General features: G+C 44.0%; 1 protein-coding gene across 1 annotated transcript; it reads left to right on the top strand.

Moving 5' to 3' along the window:
- The first annotated feature begins 13,823 nt into the window (after window positions 1–13,823).
- On the top strand, window positions 13,824–22,199 carry CLEC3A (C-type lectin domain family 3 member A). The gene is made up of 3 exons (XM_053271515.1): window positions 13,824–13,938; window positions 19,003–19,086; window positions 21,808–22,199. The coding sequence occupies exons 1-3, from the start codon at window positions 13,824–13,826 to the stop codon at window positions 22,197–22,199; spliced, it is 591 nt and encodes a 196-aa protein (XP_053127490.1).
- The last annotated feature ends 785 nt before the right edge of the window (window positions 22,200–22,984 follow it).

The following is a 22,984-nucleotide window of genomic DNA, read 5'->3' as shown; positions in this document are numbered from 1 at the left end:
CGTACAAGAGTTTCAGACAAAAATGGGCCAAAGGTTTCCCTCTCCGAACTCCAATAGGAACCCTTGGGTTGAAGTGAGGTTTGGCACTCCTACCTGAGGTTTGTGAAACCACAGTGTTACATCCAAATACTGCAGCGGAGGTAACACCAGAGTTGAGGGAGGAACTTCCTCCCTTGCTCCGGCTGTGATTGGCTGCTGTGACTGTCCATCCAAAAAGGATGCTCCAGCAGTCACTCTCCCCTCCCATCAACAGTCTCCCTGAGTGCAGTTCAGGTCCGGACTTGTACATACATCATACATTTTGATTTGTGAAAGATGTGAGTGGAAGCAGGTTCAGGCATGTTTGCAGAATATGAAACAATTTGGAAGACTTTCCCTGGAAAACATAACTAGCTGAGGCATATTCTAAAATGCAGGACCTGATAGATTTTTATAAAAGTAGACATGATGCAGCAAAAATTGATCGGCATTTTAACCCTCTCCCATAATAATAGAATTCAACATCAACCAATGAAATTTACAAACAAAAGAAAGTATTCCTTCGTGGTGTGGTGTTTTTTGTTGATCCATTCCTTGATTCAGACCAGGTTTTGAATGGTGCTTTCGTTACTTTTATTCCAGTCCTGGAATAGTGGCAGGGCTAACAAACAGCCAGCAGCAAGAGCACCTAAAAGCGGTCTGCAGTTGCCTCCCTGTAAATAATATCTATCTCATTACATCTTTAATATTCCTGATTCAACTCCACTGTCTTGTCCTTGCATACCACAACTCTTTCCTCGGGATTCTACATCATGCAGCACATATTTGGTTTATGGGACACATTGCCACAAGACATAGTAATGGTGGGGAAACTTCAATCCTATGGGTGCAAGTTGGAATCTTTAGAATTCTTTATCTGTCTCTGAAACACATGCAATCAAACACATACAATCAATCCTTGATGTGTTGCTTTCTGCCACAGCCTCTCTCTGGCGGCCTATGACGTGCCTTCTTCACCTCCTTCATCACTGGCCTATACCCTTTATATAGGCCCCTGCATAGGAACATAGGAAACATAGGAAGCTGCCATATACTGAGTCAGACCATTGGTCTATCTAGTTCAGTATTGTCTTCACAGACTGGCAGCGGCTTCTCCAAGGTTGCAGGCAGGAATCTCTCCCAGCCCTATCTTGGAGATGCTGCCAGGGAGGGAACCTGAAACCTTCTGCTCTTCCCAGAGCAGCTTCATCCCCTGAGGGGAATCTCTTGCAGTGCTCACACTTCTAGTCTCCCATTCATATGCAACCAGGGTGGACCATGCTTAGCGAAGGGGACACATCATGCTTGCTACCACAAGACCAGACCTGGACTACCCACTCTATGCAGAAACTCGTATGGATTTCTAAAACTTGAGCCGGACATGTTTCTGATGTTCCTCGTCTCCGCACACCTCTGGGACCGGGCTCATTCCTCCACCAAAGGCACCCGTTTGCCAGCAATGATGCACTACAGCAGGGGACTTGTTTTAAAAAGGCTGAAGTCAGATCTAGGGGGTTGTGGGGGAGACACATCTAATTAGGACATGTGCCAGGAGAGAGACGCACAAAAACCATTTCCCCCTTCCTTCAAAGATCATGTTAATCAATTCATAACAGAAGATAGAGACAGCCTCAGGATAGCACGGTGCCTTTCATCTTTTGCCCACATCAATCTCATCTTGATGAAAGGCCTCTCCCAATACACTGAGGGATATAGACTATTCAGAAGTGGGATGATAATGCTTGCAGCATTCTAGCAATTGATTCAATTTGTGGACATGTCTGCTTTATCTATCTTTATGATAGATGTGCTTTTTTGAAGGGAAGGCCACAGAGATGATAAGTGTGCCTCTTCTATATCCTACATGCTCTGTATGTTTAGGATTGGTTCATGTTCATTGCCTGATTGTTGCAACATCAAGTGATGTAGTGTGTGTGTGTGTGCGTGCGCGTGCATAGGCCACCAGAGATGCAACAGTATAATAGAAGTCATCAGTTGCAATGATTTTTAATTGCATCAGTATGTATCCTTCAGGCAGGGATTCTCAGACTTGGTCCCCAGAGGCTGTGGCTGAAGATGCTGAGAGCTGATGATGGGAGGAGAGCTGGTCTTGTGGTAGCAAGTACAAATTGTCCCCTTTGTTAAGCAGGGTCCACCCTGGTTTGCATTTGAATGGGAGACTGCATGTGTGAGCACTGTGAAATACCCACTACTTTTATGCCAAAGGTTCCAAGTTACCTGGCATCTCCAAGATAGGGCTGAGAGAGACTCCTGTCTGCAACCGTGGAGAAGCCGCTGCCAGTCTGTGTAGACAATACTAAGCTAGCTGGACGAATGGTCTGACTCAGTATATGGTAACTTCCTATTTCCCATGTAAGGGCTTTGATATCTCTTTGATTAGTATTTCTAGGGTTTTGATCCAGCCCAAGTTAGGCATGCTTAAGGAACCAACTACACGGTGCAGGGAGACCTCCTCCCTGCCTCTTTGATCATGCTGTGTTGAAAAGAAAAACTGATGTGAATGATCACATTAATGTTTCCCCAGGATCACAAGAGGCAGCCGATGAAGTGGAGCAGAAGTTGGAGAAACACTGGCCACATTCGCATGTAACACGAAACCAGAGGTCCCTTCACCTCCAGTTTTGTTAACTGTATGTCCGAATGCGGGCAACTGCAGTTTGGCCAGGAAATGAACCTACAGTTTCTCTCCCCAAACTGTAATGTGAACCTTCAGTTTGAAAATGGTTTCACTGCCTCACAGATGCCAGGCTTACTGAAGCTGCCATGTTGTGGTGATAGCTGTTGTGATCCTTTTGGCTTTGTTCTGCTGGCTAAAATCACTGCTTCTGCAAAGTCAGATGCTTCTGAATGCTTTACTTGTTCCAAACACAAGTTCCAACATTGTGGGAAGGGCTGGTTTCATCTACCCTAAGTCGGGAGCACAGAACTATGCAATGCCTTAGACTGGATTTGAGATACTATAATCATCAAGGGAAACAAAATTGAAGTTTCCAAAGAGAAACAGAGTGTTCTCCCTCATTCCAAAGAGCTTAAAATAGGCATGGGACAGAGAGAGTGATAAGTTTATTCGGTCATTGACCAGGAAAGCATGGGATAGATACCACCCCATCATTGAAATTTCTGAGGTGGTTGTTCTCCCAATTGAATTATAATGGGAATGGGGTAGAAACCTCTCCTCCATGGGGATTTCATTCATTTCTGGGGTGTTTTTTCTCCCAATTGGCATATAATGGGAACGGGATAGAAACCACGCCACCAAAGAAAGCCAATTCATTTTGGAGTAGTTTTCTACCCTGTGTCATGTTTTCATTAATAACATAAATAGAATAATTGGTGAGCTATATTGCCTTCATTTGCACGTAATGCAGAACGCAGGTCCAATGGACCCACGGTTCCACCCCACCCCCCACTCTCCTTTCCAAATTCGGACGTAACAGAGAGAAGGCTCTCTGTAGTCAGGGAGACGGCAACGAGGAGGGGGAACTGGCTGTGCAGGCTTCCTTCTTGCATGAAGGACAGCCCACACAGCCAATCACAGGTGGAGAGAGGGAGGAGAGAAGAACTTCCTCCCGCAACCCCGATTCCAGACAGCCGAGCCTGTAGTTCTGCATTTGCATGTAACGCAGGCTGCCGCAAACCTCTGGTTGGAGCAGTGAAACTCACCACAACCCAAGGTTTCAAATTGGAGTTTAGAAAAGAAAACCTTGGGTCGCTCTCCATGTGGAACTAGAGTTTCCTGCATTCAGGTTTGCATAAACTCCAGCTTTGCATTGTGTGTGAATGGGCCGATCCTGTGCCAGAGTCCAGTTAAGAGCTCAACAACAAGAACACAGTTGGGAACGCAGTGGTTTGCTTGTTTACGCAACTTTACACACCTGCGGGTGGAAATCCACCCCCAAATCTGGATGAGGGTTAATTGTCCCAGCACAAGTGTCTGATTTCATTGCATCAGTGGGAGCAGGGAAGTTGGGTGCTGCAGAGATGAGTTGTTGTCTTCTTTAATAAACTGTCTCCGGGTTGTCGGACCGAGTGAGTTACTCAGCTGTCTGTGCATGGAGCGGACTGCATCTGAAAGCTGTTGACATACGTTCTGGCCCACAGAGGAGGAGGAGGAGGAGGAGGAGGAGGAGGAGGAGGAAATCAGGAAATCTTTGAAATATAAGGTGTGAGGTTTTTAAAGTCATCAGCTCACGTTCCTCCTGGTCCTGCTCATCACGTCTATGAGTTCCTTCCTCTTCTAACAGCTGCCACTCTTTTCCATTTCCAGAAGTCATGCTTGGCTGTGCTCAATCAAGCCTACACCGCCTACAGCCAGAAAAACAGTCCAGCCTGTGTTAGGAATGCATTACTTTCCCTGCCAGTCATGGTGTCCAAATAGCATTTGCAATCCAGGTTCCGGCTCTCTGCGTTCCTCCTCAGAGATGGATGCTTTCTTTGGATTCCAGTTCTCCCTCCCTCCCTCCCTCCCTTTTTCTTTTAGAACATCAAGGTCAGCTTTTGCCAGAGCTACATCCTGGCTTCCATCAGGACACTGAGCTGTGGAGAAAAATGTTGCAGGCTTGTTTCATGACTCTGCAGGAGATGAGCTCTACCTGTCATTGGCTTCTCTCAGCCCCAGGCTGAAGGCCACGGAGCTGTGAAGGGCCCTGAGAAGGTGATCAACTGCAGTCCCTCAATGTGTGCACTCATAATGCCGGGGTCACACAGGTGTCCAGTGTGCATGTGTGGTAGCCTCCAAAATGGCTGCCGCAACTACACAGAAGCCTGAAATGGGCCAAAAACCACCTGCACTGGGCCATTATGATACAGGGGGAGGCCAGCAGAGGGAGATGAAACCTCCGGAGACCCCTGCCTATGGTCATGGCAGCATCTCCAGAGATGATGAGGGGTGTTGTTGTTTTTTTTAATGACAGTTAGAAGTCCTGAACCAGCCAGGGCTGTTCAGTTCGATCTCGAGCCAAACTGGGGCAGGTTCGGTTCAAGGCTGGCTCAACTTCGAGCCCTCGAACTGGGCCTTTTCAATGTCAAACTGGTTCTCACATCCCTATAAGAGACTCAGAGAGTCTTAGAGAGTCACTGCCAGTCAAAATAGGCAATACTGAGCTTGGATGGACCAGTGGTCTTGACTTAGTCTAAGTTAGCTACTTACACAGGTTTTCTAGGAAGCAGAATCTGTGTGACACCACCTCTTTTTCTAGTAGTTGTAGCAACAACAAAATGGACAGCAGTGTAGCTTACAAAATAATAGCTTTGTTGTGGCAGAAGGTTCTGTGAGGCAGAACCCATTTCATCAGATCAGAGACATTTCTTAATGGAGAGGCAAGATCTGCATGTCTGTCATTGTAACCCATTCTGCTCCTGAAATTGCCATGGGAAAGAAATAATTTCTGCTTTTAAAATTGTTGGTGATACTTTCCTGTGAGCAAGGATTAAAAGCAAAGGCCATGATTCAGCCATGGATTTCAGCACGTTTAAGTCCCAATGGTTTAAATTAGGTTTGGGGACAATATTTCCCTCCAATATTCTCTGAAATTTCTCTGAGGGGGAAGAGAATATGGAGGGGAATTCTATCAAATTTGTAGGCAACCCTCAGGTTTGTTGTTTTTAATTCTCATGAGAATATCTTTTCTTCATTAGTGGACTATGTAACAGCTTTCTAGCTATTATGCCTGCCCCTCATTTAAAAGATAAAATGAAGAAATAAGCAATTAAGACAGACAGGAAGAATTTAGACTTAAAGGTTTTGTTTGTTTGTTTGTTTAAAATATTTCTATCCTGCCCCTCCAGCACACTGCTTTTCAGGGCAGCTCACAATAAAAAATGTAAAACATAACATCCATGATGAAAGAATAAAAATACAATAAAACACAGTAATCCAATATTATAATACAAATAGAACACCAGCTAAGATTAAAACTAGACAACAATCACAGCCAGTCTTTAGGAGCATCTTTTAAAAGGAAAGTTTTTAAATTCCTTTTAAAAGTAAGCAAGGAGTGAGCTTGATGAAGCCCTTCTGGGAGGGCATTCCAAAGATGGAGGGGCCACTACTGAGAAAGCCCTGCCCCTGGCCCTTGCCAGCTGCATTTTTGTAAATGGCAGGGCCAAGAGAAGGGCTTGACTGGATGATCTGGAAGCCCTGGCAGATGCTTATGGGTAAATGTTGTCCAAAAGCTATCCCAGCTGGTCCCAAGCCATGCAGGTCAAAGTTCAAAACCAGCAGTTTGAATCTGGCCTGGAAGCAGACAGGCAATCAACGAAGCTGCCACAGGATTGGTGCAATACTTGTGAAATGATCAGCACCCACAAGCATCCTTGCATTCATTCGATTTCATTCAATTTCTATACCAACCATCCAAAAATGGCTCAGGGCAGTTTACACAGAGAAATAATAAATAAATAAGATGGATCCCTGTCCCCAAAGGGCTCACAATCTAAAAAGAAACATAAGACAGACACCAGCAACAGTCACTGGAGGAACTGTGCTGGGGGTGGATAGGGCCAGTTACTCTCCCCCTGCTAAATAAAGAGAATCACCACGTTAAAAGTTGCCTCTTTGCCAAGTTAGCAGGGGTGAGTCTTAAAATGGCTCCCGATCTCTCCTGAACACAAAATGGCAGCCTTGGAGATGCCAGGGAGGGAACTTGGAACCTAGATGCTCTTCCTAGAGCAGCTCCATCCCCTAAGGCAGGGTTTCTCAACGTGTGGGTCCCCAGATGTTATTGGACTTCAACTCCCATAATCCCCAGCCCCAGTGGCCTTTGGTTGGGAATTATGGGAGTTGAAGTCAAATTACATCTGGGGACCCACACATTGAGAAACCCTGCCCTAAGGGGAATATCTTACAGTGCTCACACATCAGGTCTTCCATTCATATGCAACCAGAGTGGATCCTGATGATCCTCCCCATGGAGTTTCCAATGAGTGTAATTCAAAGTGGTTTTGCTCAACATTTACTCCTGGAGATGGGCTTCCTCTGATAGTCACACCTCCACTGAGCCATCTATGATTATGCCAATTGTCCCTGTGTGTGGAATCAGAGAAGTGAGAAACGGTGAATGGGAGATAATTCTCCTAAGTATTTGTCACAAGCCAAGGATTTTCTTTACTTTTTTTTTTTTTTAAGAAGCTCTATTTTAAAAAAAAAAAAAAAAAAGCTCAGAAACCCACCCCCACCCCTCAATAATTCAGGCCTTGACCAATTTTCTTTGGATCTAAGAACCAGTCCCAACAGTGGGTAGAGAATATTACCATACATGTCTGTTAGAGTCAGAGGTTTTCGGCTAGAATATAACAAAACCAACCGGACTTAAGAGGTGCATCTCTTTGATTGGATCATGCCTAAGCTTTAGATTATCTTTATGTAAACCATATGGACATATAAAATTGATACCCAATAATAACTCAATATTGGCGTGTAAACCACCCTGAGCCATTTTTGGAAGGGCAGTATAGAAATCAAATAAATAAATAAATAATATTTATTTTTTGCTCAGTCTACATTCGGTGCCTCATTTTTCTGGACTCACTGAAGCAACTTGCAAAGCAAATGATGTCTGAAATGAAACATTCCTAGGCTGAAAAAGGATACAGATGTTGCCTTGCAGCCCCTGGCTGTGTCGATTTCTTCTTCACACTCACATCAGGATCATTGTTCCATGACGCACCTGCCCAAACGCTACAAAAAATCCATCCGAAGAAAGCTCAGCAATCATAATATGAAAAGGTGCTGATTGTTCAAAAGGCAGCACGTCCTTCTTTGATAGATTCCACATTTGGGATTTGGAAAGAATAAGGAGGTTGGAGATCACAGCTGAAACTTGGAGCAAGGCAACCCTTAACAGAAAAGCAGCATGTTAGAAGCCGTTATCCAATCAGTCCTATTTTCCCCCAAATGCTGCCATCTTGTGGAAAACCAAGGCTACTCTTGGTCTACACAGATCAACAGTAAGGACAAAGAATCTGTCCAGAAAGGGAGGATTACACAAACAAGTGTCTTCACATAAGCTATCATCAGAGGTCTACTCCCAGTGCCGTCATTTCTGGAGATTAGGCAGCTGATGACTAGAGACAAGACCTTTTTTGTGGTGGTGCTTTTTGGAACCGGGCACTCTCATTGCCATCTTTCGGAGGCCAACTTGATTTTGTTCTCTTGTTCTTTTTATGATCATCTGCTGGCATTTTAGGGATATTGTGAGGATTTTATTCTGGAGATGGGGCCATAGGTCAGTGGTAGGACCTTGCATTCAGAAAAGAAAATGCCTGAAAAATTGGAGTGCTGCTGCCCATCAGAGTACCCTTCAAATTTAAGGGGCTTACAATATCATCATCCCTCCACCAAGGGGAAAGTTCCACATCCTAATTTTTTTGCTTGTGTGACACATGAATAGACCCTGGACTGGGAGGCTGCAAACATCCTCCCAGGCTCGCGGGTCTCTCCGGGATGCCTGGCACACTCACATGGGGCATCCTGGAACATTCGGGGGCTGTGCGGCCCTCAATCCCTGCATCCCTCTCCGGCTCCTAAGCCCGCTCTCCCCGCAGACCTGGAAGAAGCTCTTCTCACCAATCATGAGAAGAGCTTCAGAATTAATTAAAAGCCTGGGTGAACAAATGTGTCTTGACTTCTCTTTTAAAAGTTGTAAGAGATGGGGAGGCTCTTATTTCAACAGGGAGAGCATTCCAAAGTCCAGGGGCAGCAACAGAGAAGGCCCGTTCCCAAGTAGCTGCCAGACAAGCCAGTGCCTTAGGCTTCCTTCTGCACCAACTGACAGTTTGCCTCTGAAGAGCTGCACCTCTTCTTCTTTCAAGGTTCCTTTTTATCTTGCACTTTACTGCCCTGCCCAGCCAAAGTTTGCATGCAGGCTCCTTTCCCCACCTTGGCCAGGTGTGCTTGATGCACCTGAGAGGCAACTTTTCTTTCTTTTTGCTTAGTCATCCACATGTCAGCTGCTTCCAGCCAGGTATCCACCTCACACACTCAAAAGCATGGACATTGTAAGTAAAGGTGCCCACCTTAACTTCCACATCATGAAAGTAAACATGTTCTACACGCTAATTTATAATTTTGTCACCTGGTACCCATGCTCTGCCTTGGTCTTTCAGCTCCGATCCTCTTCCTCTGCAGGTTGGTTTACAGACTGTTTGGTCTGTTTGATCTTATTTTGGTCTTTAGAAACCTAGGTTTCGACACAACTTTCGTCAATTGACTCAGAGTACGTAGGTGACTTCAAAGTGCGGTGTCTGGCAGCAAAGAGTATTTGCCAAAGCTGTTGGATTTAGTTTAGAGAAGAAATGCTTATCACTTCATCCATTTCAATAATTTCAGATTTGGGGCACTGATGTCATTTGGACATTAGGTATGATGCAGGGAAAACATTCTAAGTTTTTATGGGTTTCTGTTGGTATTTATGCTAGCTAATGTTGGGTTTGAAAGTTAAAAGCTGCACTTCAAACTGTGTACATGGAAACTAACAGGAAGCCAGAGGAGCTGTTATGAAACCTTTATTTACACAATACTTTGAATATTCTATCTGAGTCAAGAATACTTCTGGAGAGTCCCTTGTCTGGCCAGTGTAGAATCCAAGGGAAAGATTTGTGGTATGCAAGGACAAGGCAGTGGAGTGGAATCAGGAATATTAATAGTTTAATGAAATAGATATTGAGGTTATTCAAACAATCAAAAAGTGTGTTTTACCAGGGTTTGGGAGCTGTGTGCGCTCCCAGTTTTCGGTTGTGTGGAAGCAAGGTTAGAGGAAAACCGGGGTAGAAGTGATTGTGTGGAAGCAAGGTAGGAGGAAAGGCTACTCAGGTTTTCCTCCTACCTTGCTTCACACCCCCTGTGTGTGACGTCACAAGCAGGAGGACCTTCCAAATGCTGGCCATGCCCCCTGTGTGTGATGTCACATGCAGGGGGGTGGTCAACTCCCAGAAGGGCCCTGCTCACATTTGAGCTCAGCACAAAAACCTATTTATTGTCTATGAAGCATTATTATTACAATGAATGACTTTGAATATGTATATAACGCTTTATAACAACAACAACAACAACAACAACAACAACAACAAATGTCTCAAAGAAGTTTGCACAGAAAAAGAAATATGGTGGTTCCCTTTTCCAAATCGGCTCACAAACTAAAGAGAAAACAAGGAGGCTATTCTCACGATGGGAGGAAACCAGGCTAAGGGAGCCCAGCCCGGTTTTCCCCCATCGTGAGAACCACCGGGCTCACAGGTGAACCCAGTGGTTCAATGGCAGCTACCCTGCCAAAGTAGCCCTCCTCTAAAACAAGGTTAGCGGAGCAAGGTTAAATGGGGTTCTGCTAACCCTGTTTTTCCATTGGAGTAGACTCCTGGCTGGGAGGCTGCAGCAAACCTGCTGGCATCGGAGGTCCCCCCAGAATACCCCGCACGTTGCATATTCTATTATCCTGTAAAATACATAGGCAATCGAGGGAGCACTTAATTTTACCTCTGGTCTGTAAACAGCCAGATCAATCTGCTGAACAACTTGTTAAATTTCTACTATCTGATGAGGATGTTTTAAATTTTAACTCCGTAGCCAAATTTTGTTATATTGCTCTTAAGATGTATAATGAGAACCTATCGAGTTTCTTATAAATTTGTTTTGCCTTTTGTATGCATGGATTGTTTGGTCTAGGACCGTAAATAAAACTTGACTTGACTTGATACCCCGCACGTCTGTGCAGGGCATGCTGGGACTTCCGGGGACTAGATGGTTCCCGATCCCCGCCGTGCCTAACTGCTCCGTGACGGACCTGGTCATCATGTGGCTGGCTGGCCCAGGCCACACTGGGAGCCTGACAGAGAATTGGTGTCATTCTGTACAGAATTGGTGTCATTCTGTTTTTAACTGGAATTTGTATCTTGATTTGGATTTGGAGTGAGCCTGACAGAGAATTTGTGTCATTCCTCTGTATTGATTTTTTTCTCCTCATTCTGTTTTGAATGTGTGCCATTCTGAATTTGTGTCATTCTGTATTGAATTTGTGCCATTCCTCTGTATTGTGGATTATCAGCTTTCCAAGCAATATGATTTGATTCTCAGATGAAGAAGCTGAAGCTTATTTAGCAATCCTGGCATGCTCTTTGAAGCAACCACCAGTGCTTCTCATGACAGCATAAGGGGTGCTTTGTACCATAACTTCCAGGAGCCCTGCCCCAGAAGAAAATGCAGCATTCCATGCTGTTTACTTCATTCCAAGGAAGCAATCCAAGCAAGGATTTATTTTTACACAGTGAACTTTGCTGTACTGTCCATCCCATTTCTATCTTGATTGATGAATTCAGTTGAACTGCAACAAGATTGCCAAAAGCTTATTCACACCTCCATGTATCACTTGACATTCTGGTTATCCACTGGTTAATTGCAATTTGCAAACCTGCCTCCAAGAATATTTTCAAGCATCTTGTTAGTGGGCCTGAATGGGGTCAGTCTGTAGGAAGCCAGCATATCCCAGCTTCTTCCTATTCAACTGCCTTCTATTCAACCCAGGAATATGTTAGAACGATATGACTCTTCCTTCTGCTTCTATGTTTAGACTTTGGGTGCAGCTTCTCCTCACTACACCAGTTCTTCTGCAACAATGATAGCTTGAGAACATATGTAACCAAGAGGGAGAGATTTACTGTAGGTGGGCAAAGCCACTTTTCCTGATAGCATCTACTTCCCTATGTTCTACAAGTGTGATGAAATTGACTGGACCAGGAGCCCCTTATGATACAGTCCAGACCAGGAGTGATCAATCTGAGGCTCTCTGGGTGTTAGACTACAACTCCTATCATTTCCAGCTGCAATTTATTAAATTGCAGTTGGGGATGGTGAAAGTTGTAGATCATCAACAGCTGGAGAATCTCAGGTTGGTCTCTAGACCAAAGATTCTCAGCATTGGGTCCACAGATGTTACTGGCCTTCAACTCCCATAATCCCCAGCCCCAGCGGCCTTTGGTTGGGTATTATGGGAGTTGAAGTCCAATAACATCTGGGGACCCAACGTTGAGAATCCCTGGTCTAGACAATCACTGGTCTAGACAATTTCATAATCCATAAGTGGGCCCTCAAAATAAAATCTTGAACTTGGTGGACAGGCATTTATTAGTGACATTTCACACCCAGCCAGGATATCCTAAATCAGAAGAAAATGGTTTATAGAGCCCATTGAACAGAATTAATCATTTTTTGTCTTCCTTCATTGTATCTATTATATGGAGGGGGGGGGGGAGAGAGAGAGAGAGAGAGAGAGAGAGAGAGAGAGAGAGAGAGAGATTGAGAGAGAGAGCATGCGTGCATGCAATAAAGCCATACTTCCCAATTACCTATGGATACTAAGTTTCGCACAATCAATCCTGCCACTTAAGTTTACTGCATGCACTACTTTTTACATCAAAATATGCTCAGCGAAAGGTTAAAATTTATTTTGGGGCAAAGAAATTCTGACTATAATCATCATATTTTATTGTTCTCAAAAGATTTTTAATACTCAATAATCAGATCAAAAATGCCAAAACAATATTCCCAAGAGAAGCAAAAGATCTTTCTCAGATTCAAATTTACTATGATTCAAATTTACCATATTTGGTAATTATTAAATTGAATAATGTTTGAATCTGAGATCCTACAAATGTCAAATTGTTCTTTTACTTCCTTTTTGCAAGCACAGTAATAAAAAATTATATTACATGTCTTTAATTTCTTGAACTTTCCTATAACTGTAATCTACGCAAAATGACTTTGCCTGATCAATGACATACCTTCCCTACTAGTACTGAATAATCAGAGATGTGTTAATTCTGTTTTCACATACATCTGGGAAGCTCATGTAAAGTTGTGATAAATGGTCCAATGGAGGACATTTGCTAGAACATTTAGGATGCCATCAAAAACAAGTGTGTAATGCCTATCTATCTAGCTATCTAGCTATCAGAGAAGAGCTGGTCTTGTGGTAGCAAGCATGATTGGTCCCCTTAGCTAAGCAGGGCCCACCCTGGTTGCATATGGATGGGTGACTTGATGTGTGAGTACTGTAAGGTATTCCACTTAGGGGATGGAGCTGCTCTGGGAAGAGGATCTAGGTTCCAAGTTCCCTCCCTGGCAGCATCTCCAAGATAGGGCTGAGAGAGTGTCCTGCCTGCAACCTTGGAGAAGCTGCAACCAGTCTGTGTAGACAATACTGAGCTAGATAGACCAATGGTCTAACTCAGTATACAGCAGCTTCCTATGTTCCTGTGTAAACCACTTTGGGGACTTGGGTTGAAAAATGATATATAAATATTCGTTGTATTCATATTCATTTATGCCTAAGCATCCCAACTCACGTATCTTAACTCAGGCCTTGCCTACAGCTTGCTTTAAGTATACGTCTATAATGTTACTCCAAGAAAGGGGCATTTACATATGGAAATCCATAGACCACTCAGATCTGTTTTTAAAAGGCTGCAGCCTGAAGCATGCTTAGTGGTCAGTTATCCCCACTGACCTCAGTGGGCATGTCTTCTGAGTAAATATATGTAGTTTGGGGTTGTGAGTCTGATCCACGCTGTTGGTCAGAATTGACAGGAAATAAAAGTCTGGGAAGACAACCGAGAACAAGAAGGCACCTTATGCTGAAGCCAGCTGAAACATTTAGCTCATTTCGTAAACAAGGAGCAGAGCCAATTCTTTCACTACACTTTTATAAAACCAAAGGCAGTCAGTTCGACTGGGAGGTGGCTCTCGGAACGACCAAGGGGCTGCTCTTGAAGATCCTGGCTCTCTGAAAACAGACATGGCACAAGCACGATTTCTGGTCTTCCTCCTCGTTACCATCCTTATGCTGGATCAGACCACGGGCCTGTTGTCCCATTCAAAAGCCAGGAAGCACAGCAAACGGAGGGTGAAAGGTAAGAAGCGTTCAAGAGGATAGGAGCCTGCTAAAACGAAGACGGTGCTATGAACGGCTATGGAACATTTATTTACAATGAACTTGCTTTCCTATACTGATTTGGCTAATTCAATGAATAGATTGTCTTAAATCGCATTTATATCCCACCTTTCTTCCCTGTTGGCACAAGGCAGTGTACTTGGGGTTCCCAGGTCGTTTCCCAACGAGACACTGATTGCTTCATGGATAGCTCTGGCATGCCTGCTTTAGAGACAATCGATTCCAAAAGAGTAATCATTAGGGGTGTGCACTGTTGTGAAAGTTGGGATCCGGTACAACCCAATCAGACATAAGAACAGCTCTGCTGGATCAGGCCCAAGGCCTATCTAGTCCAGCATCCTGTTTCACACAGTAGCCCACCAGACGCCATTGGGAAGCTCACAGGCAGGAGCTGAGGACATGCCCTCTCTCTTGCTGTTGCTCCCCTGCAAGTGGTATTTAGTGGCATCGTGCCTCTGAGGCTGGAGGTGGCTTATAGCCACCAGACCAGTAGCCATTGATAGACCTGTCCTCCATGACTTTGTCTGAGCCCCTTTTAAACCTAGTGGCCATCACCACATCATGTGGCAGAGAATTCAATAGGTTAATTATGCGCTGTGTGAAAACCCCAACCCGACCTTGCTCATGCCTATCAATCAATCGATTCCTTAATTATGATCACAGACCAGCACAGTTTACAAACAGAAGCCCCCCCTCCCCCCCCACCAAAAAGACCCCTACAGGGTTATGATACAGTAGTTAAGCACATACTTAAGCATAAAGATCAAATTACAATGATTCTTAATGAACTCCTGGCCGATTATACTGGCTATTAAGCAGAACTTAGCCACATTATAAGATCTCAGGTCATTCTGGTCAGTTAAAATAAAAAGAATCTGTACAACTTGGATGGCAGCTAATAAAAGGGGTTATATATTTACGCCGTATATCTCGGTAAAATTCACAATAAAGAAGCACATGAGCCATTGTTTTAATATCATGTGCTCATGCTTAGAAATTGTTTATATCTATGTAAACCCCTGTTGAAAAGCAGTATATAAATATTTGCCCTATTGGTATTCGTATATTATAGGTATCATAGAACATCCCTCCTACCCTAAATGCAACTGTGAACATCTGGAAGGCCCAGCAGAGCAGAACTCTATATACAAACAGAAGCCTAGAGTGAGTTAGTCACATCTGAGTCCCAGTGAAGATCGATTAGAAAATTCTACCTAACTACGGAGGTGGAGAAATAGGACCAGTTCAGATGCCATGCAGAGCCTCAATGAGAGCCGGCCTCCGTGTGATGTCCCTGAGTCTCCAGAACATGCACTTCTTTCTCTCATCCCCTTGTGAGTGTAACCTACTTCCTATGTAGGTTACAATAAGCTGAGAGTCACCATGTCTGAGCCCACCGATCTTGACTTAGTCTAACCTGCTTGTTTCAAATAACTCAAGATCTGTAACTTACTTCAGACCATGGTATAAATCTGGGACTGTCTGAAGCAAGTAGGTTACAATAAGGTGAGATTGATGAGTATGGATGACATGACCAATCCTGATCTATTTTAACCTAGATAGGAAGTAGATGCTTGCATGAAGATGAGAGCGGAGCACACATTTTCCTGAGGATCGGTGACAACACATTGAGCCTAACTGAGGTTTCATGTGACATCTGAACCAGATGATTGATTGATTGATTGATTGATTAAGTGTCATCAAGTCAAGGTCACCTCTTAGCAACCACATAGATAGATTCTCTCCAGGACAATCTGTCTTCAACTTAGCCTTTGAGGTCTCTCTCAGTGGTGTGTTTCATCGCTGTTGTAATTGAGGCCATCCACCTTGATGCTGGTCATCCTCTTCTTCTCTTTCCTTCAACTTTCCCCAGCATTATGGACTTCTCAAGGGAACTGGGTTTTTGCATAATGTGTCCAAAGTATGATAGTCTGAGCCTGGTCATTTGTGCCTGGAGTGAATATTCTGGATTGATTTGTCCTATGATCCATTTGTTTCTTTTCCTGGCTGTCCATGGTCTCCTCAAAATTCTTCTCCAGCACTAAAGTTCAAAAGCATCCATGCTTTTTCTATCTTGCTTCTTCAAAGTCCAGCTTTTGCATCCATAGAGTGTCACGGGGAAAACCATTGCCCGAACGATTCTAATCTTTGTAGGTATAGACACGTCACAGCATCTAAATATCCTTTCTAGGCCTTCATTGCAACCCTACCAAGACCATACTCTCAGAAAATTCTCCACTAACTTAAGGTCCTTTGCTTCAATAGGGCTGAAGGATTGCTAACCAGGTCAAAAGAAAGTTAGCCATCCTTCAGACCTAACAGGCACATCAGAGGTGCTGATCAGGGCCCTTGTGCAAAAACACGTGTTAACATATCATGTTTTAAAGGTTATCCTAAATGTTCCAGGAGAAATGTCCTCCATTTAACCACTTAGCACAGCTGCACATGTGCTCCCACGCATATGTGAAAACAGAATTGACACAATAATCTTTGCTTACATGTGATACAGTGAAGGAAGTCAAAATATTATGAACATCTGGTCAAGGCCCTCAGAACAAAATAACCATCTGCCAAGAGCTCTAATTAGAATTTATTGTTGAATTCCTAAGGGGTTATGCCATTTTCAGATGAAAGATCTGAGGCATTCGCACCATTCAGTGCATTATTTGATGCAGTAACATGATGAATGAAGATAAACGGCATTTAACACAGTTGCTCCAAGTCATTTGCCAGAACAAGCCCTTGGTGATTGAGTAGAGTTCAGTCACAGATTGTGAAGTTGAAAGGACACCTCATAGGTCCAACCCCATGGTCAGTTAGGACTGCCATATGATATATGAGCAGAGTCTCATATTAGGAAGAGGGGGAAAGGTAGAATACATTGTTGTGGTGGTCTGCACAAGGGATGTGCATGGCGGATGTGCTGCTTTAAGAGAGGGGGAGGGTGCACTTACCCCTCCCACCTCTTTCCCGTTGCCACCGTCAGTTTTCTTAAAATCCCATTGGGGTGGCAGCATACCCCCCTGCTGCTCCATTGCCCCATTTTCCGGATATGACTGGAAGTCTCCAAAATGCCTGCGCGCACATGTGCAACATGCCTGCGCACATGCGCGGGTGAGTAAGAGACTTCTAGTCATATCCAGAAAATGGAGGCAACGGAGCGACAGCGGGGTACGCTACCACCCCAATGGGCTTTTAAGAAAACGGACGCCGGCAGGGGGAAAGCGGCAGGAGGTGTAAGTGCACCCTCTCCCACTCTTAAAGCTAGACACACACACACACACACACACACACACACACACCATTAAACCAGCAGAACTGCTGGTTCTTTGAATCGGTTTGGAGGCCCATAAAGAGCCTCCCTGCACATCTCTAGTTTGCATTTTCAGTATATACAGGACACATCTCTCCTGGCATGGGAACAGCACAATAGAATCAGAACATGCTCACCAATGAGCTCCCTACCAATTACAATGAGTGCTTTAAAAGTAAATAAAACAGCAATGCAATACAATTTGAAACCAACAGCAAGATCAAAGAAGTAACTCACATTGAAAGAGGATAGGAGAGCTGGTCTTGTGGTAGCAAGCATGACTTGTCCCCTTAGCTACGCAGGGTCTGCCCTGGTTGCATATGAATGGGAGATCTGATGTGTGACAACTGTAAGTGCGGATGGAGTTGCTCTGGGAAGAGCATCTAGGTTCCAAGTCCCTTCCCTGGCAGCATCTCCAAGATAGTGCTGAGAGAGATTCCTACCCACAACCTTGGAAAAACCACTGCCAGTCTGTGTAGACAATACTGAGCGAGATGGACCTATGGTCTGACTCAGTATATGACAGCTTCCAATGTTCCTATGTTCCCATGACATAAAACACAGCAATATCACCAGCTGGCATCATCAGCTCAGGATGTTCCTTGAGACTCTACCAAATATAAATCCCTTAAAATGTATGACAAAGAATAGCAGCACCTATCTATGGATTTAGGCTGGTATTTCTATTTCAATTTAGGCCAGGAAAGACTCCTCTTCTCCTGGAGGAGAGGTCTATCAACAGCTACTAGTCGGAAGGCTATAGGCCACCTCCAGCCTCAGAGGCAGGATGCCTCTGAATACCAGTTGCAGGGGAGCAACATCAGGAGAAAGGGCACACCCTCAACTCCTGCCTGTAGGCTTCCCGTGACATCTGGTGGGCCACTGTGTGAAACAGGATGCTGGACTTGATGGGCCTTGGGCCTGATCCAGCAGGGCTGCTCTTATGTTCTTATGGCCTCTAAACTCCTTCATGGAGAATACTGGACAAATGGATAGGGGAGAATATTCTACAAAGCAAGTGACACCACCCAAAGGTCCCTGTCTCCAGTTGCCACCCCAGCTCTCTTCAGAAAGTGGGAACACTCTGAGCAGGGCCTCCAATAAAGATCTTATAACTGAGCACGATAGGAGTATAACCAGAACCATGGAAACTCATGTCCAAATCACTGCTCAGTCTTGAACTTCACTATGTGACCTTTGATCACAGGAAGCTGCCTTATACCACCAAACCATTAGTCCATCTCACTCTGTATTGTCTGGAAGCATCTCTCCAAGGTTTCAGGAAGGAGAATTTCCCAGCCCTATCTGGCACTACTAGTGAATGAAACTTCTGCATTCAAAGCAGATGTCCTTCCGCTGAGCTTCAGTCTACCCCGTGAGAGATCAGTTGCTCTGTCCCAGAATAACTTACTTGGCTGTTGCGGAACTAAAATAAGAAGAGGGATGGAGAGGCACCTTGTGTGCCTACCTGAGTTTCACGGAGGGAGATCAGGATACAAATATAACTTATTTCTTTTCGACCATATAATCATGGGAATTTGTAGTTAGGTGAAGGTGTTAATTCTCCCCCACCAAACTACAATTCCCAAAATTCCTTGGGACTAGTGTTCATGGCTGTAATGGAGATGTGCTCTTAACAACTTCCACTGTTTAGTGCAAACACTTTAATGTATGCAAATGTATTAATGTATGCCAATATTTACTTTTAAGAGAAAGATGGTGACCTAAAGAGTCAGATTGGGAAGCTTTGGCAAGAGGTCAACTCCCTGAAAGAAATGCAGGCACTACAGACAGGTAAAGCTGGCTTGTATTATTCTGCTGCTACAAGAAAAGGATAATGAAGATGCTTGTGATGTCTCTTTGCCCCTGCCCACTGTAGTGCAAATTCATAAAATTAACTGAGATGTCAAGGAACTGAATAGTGACAACAGAGTCTGAACCCATTTGCACAAACTGAAAATCTTGTTCAAGGGTTCCATTCTCACCTATAGGCACGAATACAAAAATCATAAATAACAAAACCTTGGGTCAATGGGAATTGGGGGGTGATTAGGTTCCTAACCAATTAAAGAGCCAAAAAAAAGCAAGGGGGCAGAAGAAAAGGACAGTACCTTATACTCCACACCCCCAGCTCTCCAGCAATGCCCCCACCCAACCATCAATGGTCAAATATTCAGCAAAATATTTTTTTTAGGAGCCACAAAAATGGCTGGAAAACGGCAACTGGAAATTACATTGGAGGTCATTTCTGGGTCATTTCCAGCAACTCAAAACCATAGATAGGCAAATTTTACCTGTTTTTCTACCCACGGATAATGAAACTGGGTCTAAGATCCAATCATGGATCTGCAAAATGGCGGATACGGAGTCCACCAATAACGAGGGCCACCTGTACTGTTACTGTTATTGTTTCAAATGTCTTTTGGAGTGACAGGCAGATCTACTAATCTTATCTGCTGTCTTTATCTTGCCCATTTGTAGAACTGTCTTCTTTCATGTGTGTGCAGTTTAAATCATTTGCCTTGTGCTCTAATGGTACTATGTTGTGAGCCACTTTGAAGGACTATATTGGCAGGACAAACCTCAGAAATGCAGCTGAGATTTCCCATTTGTCCAGAGCAGTGGGAGGGAGGGAGGATTCAGCCTCCTTGTGATCCAAATCGCTCCCTCTAAGCTGCTGCTTAGATGAAGGAGAGGAATAAAATACCTATCTCCTGAACTGAACAGACAGCAATTTGGGAGTGTGCTTGATCAGGAAAACCATGGGGGGCAGGGCCTACACTCACCTAGCACCACTCCCACTGAAGCAAACCAGGTGGCAATCCTGGTTATAGCTGCCTTTCAGAAAATCACAGACTTAAATCTTGCTTGTTATCATCACTCGGTCTTGCATGTGCTTAATTGAGCTGGCTCATGACCTGAATTCCTAGCATCTCTTTCCTTAATTGGTCACCAATATTAAAGCCATGTAAATTAAAGTTTTAAGTGGGAGAGGAGAGATGGGAAAGAAGGATCCATTAATCCCTTTGTTGTTCTTCCACTAGGAACGTTTATCAATTGCTTAAAGAGGTTTAGAGGTTCCATGTATTAATATTCTGAATGCTGGGAGACCACTTTAAATAGCACTCTAAGATACTTTGTCCTGCATTTATTTGCTAGGCACTGGCCTTAGCTCATACCCAGCTAGCTTTACTTTGGCACTTCATATAGTCCTGGGTAATGAAAAGGCCCTTAGATCCCTTCTGCTGGGGCCCAGCCAAGCACACACCTATTTCCTGATAGTTCAGCCTACTCTGAGGTCAACACAAATGTTCATTTTTCTTTGCAATGTGCCATGAAACCAGTGTGGTGAGGCAGAGAGGACTGTTTTCAGGCGTAAATAGTACAAATAACACTCCCAGGTCATGTTTAGCTCCCTTCTTCTCTCCCTATCAGGAAAAACAAAACAGAACTCCAGTTTAAAGAATCACTAACAGAATTTAATGTATGAAGAATAGCACTGTTGTACTCCACCTAATGGCACAGTGGGGAAGTAACTTGCATAGGGAGCAAGCAGTTGCCGGTTCGAATCCCTGCTGGTATGTTTCCTAGACTATGGGAAACACCTATATTGGGAGGCAGCGATATAGGAAGATGCTGAAAGTCATCATCTTGTACTGTGTGGGAGGAGGCAATGGTAACCCTCTCCTGTATTCTACCAAAGACAACCACAGGGCTCTGTGGTCGCCAGGAGTCAACATCGACTCGACGGCACAACTCCACTTTGGAAACATTCTTCCTTCCTTCCTTTTTTCTTTTTTTGGAGAAAGACAAGCTATCTACTAACCCCTGCTAACTTGGCAAAGAGGCACTTTTTAACGTGGTGATTCTCTTTTATTTAGCGGGGGAGAGTAACTGGCCCTATCCATGTCCAACACAGTACCACTGCTTCTGGTGTCTATCTTGTGTTTCTTTTCAGATTGTGAGCCCTTTGGGGACAAAGACACATCTTATTTATTTATTATTTCTCTGTGTAAACCGCCCTGAGATATTTTTGGAAGAGCAGTATAGAAATTGAATAAATAATATGATATAATATAATATAATATAATATAATATAATATAATATTATATTATATTATATTATATATAATATATAATATATAAATTTTATAATTAATTATGAAAGTGGGGGAGAGGTAGGGAACTGGCTATGAAATAAGACATCCCGGTGATGATGCGATGGTGCTGCTCTTGGAAACATGAAGTTTCTGGGGTAACATGTGGTTCAGTGGGGGAACCCCCATCACCTGGTGATGGCAGTCCATAAGGCAGCCATGTGGCCACGTGTTTTTATTTTCAAACATAAAAGGACAGGTATCAGAGATCAGATTTATTTAGAGGCCATGCACTCTGGTCCTCATATCCCACTGCATCCTAATGGACTTTGGGTATCTAGTGACTGAGCCCTTGACCCTGACTACACTTTAATTTGGATTTTTAAAAACCATTGTGTACCTTTTCTTCCATTCACAGTCTGCCTTCGTGGAACTAAAGTCCATAAGAAATGCTACTTGGCCTCGGAAAGTGCCAAGCATTTCCATGAAGCAAACGAAGACTGCATAGCCAAGGGAGGGACTCTTGCGATCCCTAGAGATGGCGACGAAACCAACACCCTCCGAGACTACAGCAAGAAGAGTTTGCAGGGGGTGGCAGATTTTTGGCTGGGTGTCACTGACATGGTCAATGAGGGGAAATTTGTTGACGTCAACGGAATGATCCTCAACTACTTCAACTGGGATCGATCACAACCCAACGGAGGGAAACGTGAAAATTGTGTTTTCTTTTCACAGTCGGCTCAAGGGAAATGGGCAGATGATGTCTGCCGTACTGTCAAGCGATATATTTGTGAATTCCTAATCCCTTAGTTCCATACACAGCTAGGGAGGCTTCCTACATTAACAGAAGATGCTAGGGATAGCAACTTGCAGTCACCAACATTCGCCATCAATGTATTAAAATCCTGGGCGTGGGCAAAGGCTGATTTCACCCATACAGCTTCAGGCAGAGTTCTCAGACACCCAATCAGGAGCCACCAACCAAAGATAAACAACCTCCAGGCCGTTGGTGACCTAGGCTGGAACCCTGCTCCTGGAATTGCTGTATTTCTTTAGAAAACCATAAGCTGCCTTGGCCCAGGTAAATTTATCAGCCTTTTGCCTTGCTTTATCCTTCTGCACTGTGAATGGTCACTGCCATTTCCTGTTCCTTCCTGTGACTAGTCACTGTCCCTTCCTGTCCCTAAACTATGGGTTCCCAACATGTGGTCCTCCAGACGTTGCCAAAGTACAACTCCAATCATCCCCAGCTACAATTTATTGTGGCTGGGAATGATGAGACTTCTTGTTGTTGTCGTTCTTGTTGTTAATCATATTTTAATACTGCCTGATATGTACATCTCTAGGCAGCGTACAACATTTAAAACACAATATAAAACAGAGTAAAAACAGTTAAAATTTCACAAAATAAAGTAAGAGCAATCTCATAAGACTGAAAACAAATTGAACAGTTTGAAATTAATTTCAGTTAACAGCCTGAGAAAACAGGTGCGTCTTGAGGGGGAGGTGCACTTATTTCAACGGCGAGCAGCCACAGAGAAGGCTCAGTCCTGAGTCACCACCAAAAAAGCCAGTAGCAACTGTAGCCGGACCTC

This window comes from Hemicordylus capensis, chromosome 9 (assembly GCF_027244095.1).
Source record: "Hemicordylus capensis ecotype Gifberg chromosome 9, rHemCap1.1.pri, whole genome shotgun sequence".
Classification (NCBI taxonomy): Eukaryota; Metazoa; Chordata; class Lepidosauria; order Squamata; family Cordylidae; genus Hemicordylus; species Hemicordylus capensis.
The sequence above is the reverse complement of the archived record's forward strand: the minus strand, read 5'-3'. Positions and strand labels throughout refer to the sequence as shown.